This window comes from Durio zibethinus, chromosome 28 (assembly GCF_047325235.1).
Source record: "Durio zibethinus cultivar Kanyao isolate XHJ-2024 chromosome 28, ASM4732523v1, whole genome shotgun sequence".
NCBI lineage: Eukaryota > Viridiplantae > Streptophyta > Magnoliopsida > Malvales > Malvaceae > Durio > Durio zibethinus.
This window is the reverse complement of record NC_143189.1, coordinates 16,291,974-16,297,056: the sequence shown is the minus strand read 5'-3', so window position 1 is coordinate 16,297,056 and position 5,083 is coordinate 16,291,974. Positions and strand designations below refer to the sequence as shown.

Below are 5,083 nucleotides of genomic sequence, written 5' to 3'. Positions count from 1 at the left end.
CATTTTTGTTTTTATCAATGAACTTGATTCGGAGATTGAATATGAGGAACTAAAGTTCCAGATTTCGGCTTGGATAATATCAGCTTTAACTTTGCTTTTCATATTATATTTCGATTGACTTACAGATTAAAGAATATATTTTGAGTATATTTCATTATTTTATTTTAATAACAAGGAGTTTATTTAATTTTATGAATAATATATATGTTTCGTGTTGTTATGCATGTATATAATTTAATTTAACAATTCAAGGATGGAGACCTTTTGACTTTTGAGAGAAGGTAGATTTTGTGAATTTGAATTAATTGATTATACTTTTTATTTATCATATTAGAAAATTATTATTTGATTATATATTTTTGAAAAATTTTAAATTTCGAGATCAATCTTAGTCTCCGACCGACCTTGCAAGAGTTGTCCACGATTCTAAGCGGTGATGGATTGATCCACGATTCATAATTTTCAAAACCAATCCTGTATAGACGGTTTGCGATCTTAGCTTTAGCATCACTCGAACCATACACACACCCTTATTCTTTAGGGTTCTTTTTCCAATATATGCAACCAAACACTCTAGTTCCATTTTCATCCTTTTACATCAAATCGCTTTTATCTTTTTTTTTTTAATTATTATTATTTGCATTTAAAATTATCAAAACTTTGATAAGTTTTTGGATGAAATTAAAAATACAAGCTACAATCATAATTAAATAGTACATTCACATAAAAAAATTATTAAATAATAAAACATATAAATCAATCGACAAACTAAATATAATTTAATAAATTTAACAGAAAATTAAATCAAATTCACATATAATAAGTTTTAAATTTAAAACTTTAAAATGTTAGAAACTTCGTCCGTACCATTAAATCAAGATATCATTGGCCAACCTTGACAATTAAAATTAAAAAAACAGAACGTCCTACCAACAAACCACTATTAATACCGCCCTTTTCATCTTTAGTAGAAAGAGGAATTTTTTTAGTCAGTTTATTTTTAGGGACTCGGAAGGATTCAAATACTTCCAATTTTTTTTGTAGTTGGTATTGTTTTCTCATCCTTTTTCCCGTCAATTGTGAGGAGAATTATTTCCAACATCAGTCGAATCACAAAAAAAAAAAAAAAAAAAGAGATTTAAACCCAATATATTAAGAAAAAGCACACAATATAAGCAAACAAAATAATTAAGGCAAAAAAAAAAAAAAGTTTAGCGGGATTTAATGATGGAGTCTAGAGCTGGTCTTTAGTCACAATTCACAAACTTTTCCTTCATGACATCCAAAAAATCAAAAAGAAAACTGGTGTTTGATTCTTGGAAAGTATAAGAAAAAAAATCTGATTAGAGAAGAGAGTTGAAAAAGAGAGTAATGATACCTTTGTTCAATTAAACACTTTTCATGAGTATTTATTTCTTTTGAAAAAAAAACCATCAAATTTTAATCATGAAATTATTTCTTAAAAACGCATCTTTTTCAACAATATACTCATTGTGGGTGGACAACTTCTTAATTTTTTTTAAAATTTTTTAATCATTGAGGTGGGAACCAGGGATGGATTTACCTATAGATTTGTTGGGGGCTGTTGTCCCCACTGAAATACTAAAATGCTTTAGATTTTTTATGAAAAAATCTCGTAAATTTTAGAATTTCAAACTTTGCCTCCATTAAAAATTTTTTTATCATATTTGTTTTCATTAAATTGAGGATCATGAAAGAAAAATTTTCATTGTTTATCTAATAATTGAACATTTATTCTCTTAGGTGATAAGTAATTTCATTGTAATATATACATTAATTTTGAAGAAAAACTAATAAAAAAATTTTTACAATTCATATAGATAACATATAAAATGTGAATTAATAAAAACAAAAAAAAAATAAAAAACGGTCTTTAACTGACAAAGATTTGTATCTTCATTCTTGTTTTTATTGTATACAACAAAAATATTATTTTCATTGTATATAAAAAAAATAAGTATTTATTATTCTTCACATTATAATGAATAAAAAATTAAAGTAAATCATTCTCATATTATATCTATATTTAAGAATTTTATAAGTAAAATTTTATTAAATGAATATATATATTTAAATGTGTTTGTGTCTGTAGGAACGCGTGTCAAAAAATAATTTATTTATGATATAATAATGTTTAGGTTATGCTCCATGTAGTTAAATTTGGTTATGCAAAAAATTATATTTATGGCATAAAAAATTTTATTTTATTAAAAAAATTATTATACATATTAATTTGTTTAGAATTTTTTATATTAATTTTTCTTTCAATGAAAATTTTAATAAAATGAGAGAAAAATACATGCTCCCACATATTAAAAGTTACGGATCCGTCCCTGGTGGGAACATATAATTTATTGAGAGTGAGATTTATACAAAGAACTTTTATTTTTTTTATTAAATTATTATCTCCAAATACATTACAATAGGCCAAAGCAGAAAGGTGGATTGTAGAGCGAATCCAAATACAGTAACTACATGCATCTATATATATATTGAATGAATGAGAACGGAATGACTGATTTCTGACGTTCAGAAATTTAAAAATAAAACATGTCTTAAGACAAGAAAGATACTGTCGGATCTTGTGGCTAAATCCTTGTAACCAAAAGAAAGACAGCTAGATTACGATTTCAACACCCCTCGGCTTGAAGTTGAACGCTTCTTAGGATATATAGACTATGTTTGAAGATGTATAAGTTTATTAAATAAAGGTGAAACTGAAAGTCTAATGCAAAAATGAAAAACTAATGGCTCATATCGGATTCTTCGCTAATAATGGAAGCCAGCCTAGTGACGTTTAAGGCGAATGGGAAGGCCTTTTTCTGGTGTTGGCATCATATCTCCAATAATCTTTTCATTTGGATGGATCAATTCCCACTTGAACCTTTTCACTACGTTGTGCACGAATGTGAGTATAGCCAGTCGAGCATACTCTTTTCCAGGGCACATTCGAGGTCCACCTCCAAATGGAACAAACGTAAATGGAGGAAAAGTATTTCCATCATCATATCTTGAAGGGTCAAATTTGTCCGGTTCTGGAAAGTATTCAGGGTTCTTGTTTGTTGTGCTAACCGTCCAATATATCTGCAGATATTTAAGAGTGAAGGTTAGGTAGATTTATATGGCCATTAGCTGACTCAGTCAACATTTAAATTGAGTTAGACCAACACATACCTTCCACCCCTTTGGAATAGTGTGACCAGCATAACTAAAATCTGTGAGCGCCTCCCTGAAGGTTCCCTGAAGTGGAGGTGTCAATCTCATCACTTCATACAGTACATTCCAGGAGTACTTCATCTTCTGTATGTCATCCCAGTCCAAAAATTCCCCTGGCTTTTTGCCAGCCTCAACTTCTGATTGCTCTGGGCTCAAAAATTCAATAACGACTGTTCATTTACAAGAGCTACCACTTCATTTTTAATGCGAGTAATATAGGGATGAAAGTTGTTTACCTGCTAGAATTTTAGCATAGATGTCAGGTCTCTCTCCAACGTACTTCATGAAGAAAGTCATAGCAGTAGCCACAGTGCTGTATCCTGCAACCAGCAATCCCATAATTTTATCGGCAATCTCAGCCTCAGGCATGTATTTTCCAGACGGATCACTGGCCACAATCATATGACTAAGTATGTCCTGCATAGGCGCTCCTGTTGCCATGGCAGCTTTCTTCTCCTTTATAACTTCTCTTAGCTCCTTCCGGATTGCAGCTGCCGCCCTGTTTGCTCTGTAAAAAATTGTCCCTGGAAAATTTACAGGGATAGAATGCATCCCCAAGGTAATATCATCGAAGTTGCTAACGAGCCTAGAGATACGCTCAGGATCATCTGTGCCCAAGAAGAAACGACATGCGAGAGTCAAGGTCAGGGTCTTAGCAAGAAGGAAGGCCTTCACTTCATCTTTGCCTTCCCAATATTTCTGCATCTGTTGCTGGGTGATAGAGTCCATTTTCCCCAAATACCTCACCAGTGCTTCAGGCTTCAGGAATCCTGGAGAACGCAAAATTTTGGCCTCAGCATCCCGGGCAATTTGAACTGGCGCAGCAGCCTGGTAAGAGCGGAACAGTTTTTGCATTGAATGAGGTCGGAAAGCTGTGAAAAGCTTTTGCTCATTGGAGAACAGAAACTTGTGTCCATCAGGCCCACATATAACTGCAGTTTCCTCCCCAAGAATCTTTGTTTTGAAAATATCAGGAGAGTACTTTTTCATCCTATCGAACACAAACTTCTCCGGCTTCCCAAACAGGAACTCAACAGTTTCACCCATGATAGGCCATCCCAAGCTCCCTGGGGGAAGGTCTTTGGCACCACCTGATCTGGGTCTGAGTGCAAAGATGGCAACAATTGTCAGAATAATAGGAGCAAAAAGTAAAACAACTAGAGAGAGCTCCATGGTGGTTGCTTAATTGTATTTGAGATGAGCAAGGATAAATGAATGTTATTTAGAAGTGAAATGTGCCGAATTTATATAGCCTGAAATGAATGATAGCCCTATCCTAGTGGCGAGTTAGACATAAGATGATATAAACATGTTCTTTATTTTATTCTTTGTGTTGAGTTAGTATCGTGATTGAGACGTTGCAAGTCGTCAACATTGACCAAACTGCTGATTCCTAACCGGATTCCTAGCTCATGGATTTAAATAGCGTCGCCGGTGCGGTTGTTATTTAATAATAACCTTTTGTTATTGTTATTTGTCTTGATAGAAGTGTGAATCGTTATTCACACAAATATTAGTACGTTACATTCACAAATAATGATACAATAAAAAATTGCGATCAAGATACTAAAATTTTTATTTGTATTTTTCTTTAATATATTTCTGAATTTTATAGTATATTGATTTTGAGTTATACTAAAATTATGTTAAAAAATTATTTTAATCTATAAATATAAGATTAAAATATTATAAATTATTTTAAATATCATAAATAAATATTATTATATCAAATTATTTTATAATAAATTATAAAAATTTTAAAAAAATTTATAATCACGATAAACAAAACTATTATTATCTTATTCATTATATTCATAATTATGCTAAATATGTGATCAAAACTATA

The 5,083-nt window shown here is 31.1% G+C and overlaps 1 protein-coding gene across 1 annotated transcript; it reads right to left on the bottom strand.

Annotated features, from left to right (window-relative positions):
- Positions 1-2,444: 2,444 nt before the first annotated feature.
- LOC111280689 (beta-amyrin 28-monooxygenase CYP716A378-like) lies at positions 2,445-4,526 on the bottom strand. Its single transcript, XM_022868093.2, has 3 exons — positions 3,474-4,526; positions 3,196-3,383; positions 2,445-3,105 (listed from the first exon to the last, which is right to left on the bottom strand). Exons 1-3 carry the CDS (start codon positions 4,408-4,410, stop codon positions 2,809-2,811), a joined length of 1,422 nt encoding a protein of 473 aa, XP_022723828.1. The 5' UTR covers positions 4,411-4,526; the 3' UTR covers positions 2,445-2,808.
- Between the last annotated feature and the right edge of the window lie 557 nt (positions 4,527-5,083).

Excerpts from the sequence above, each read along its gene's own strand:
- LOC111280689 (XM_022868093.2), bottom strand. The coding sequence starts at position 4,410 with ATGGAGCTCTCTCTAGTTGTTTTACTTTTTGCTCCTATTATTCTGACA. Across the intron at positions 3,384-3,473 it reads CTATGCTAAAATTCTAGCAG|AGCAATCAGAAGTTGAGGCT; the intron begins GTAAACAACTTT and ends TTTTGAGCCCAG. Across the intron at positions 3,106-3,195 it reads CTATTCCAAAGGGGTGGAAG|ATATATTGGACGGTTAGCAC; the intron begins GTATGTGTTGGT and ends AAATATCTGCAG.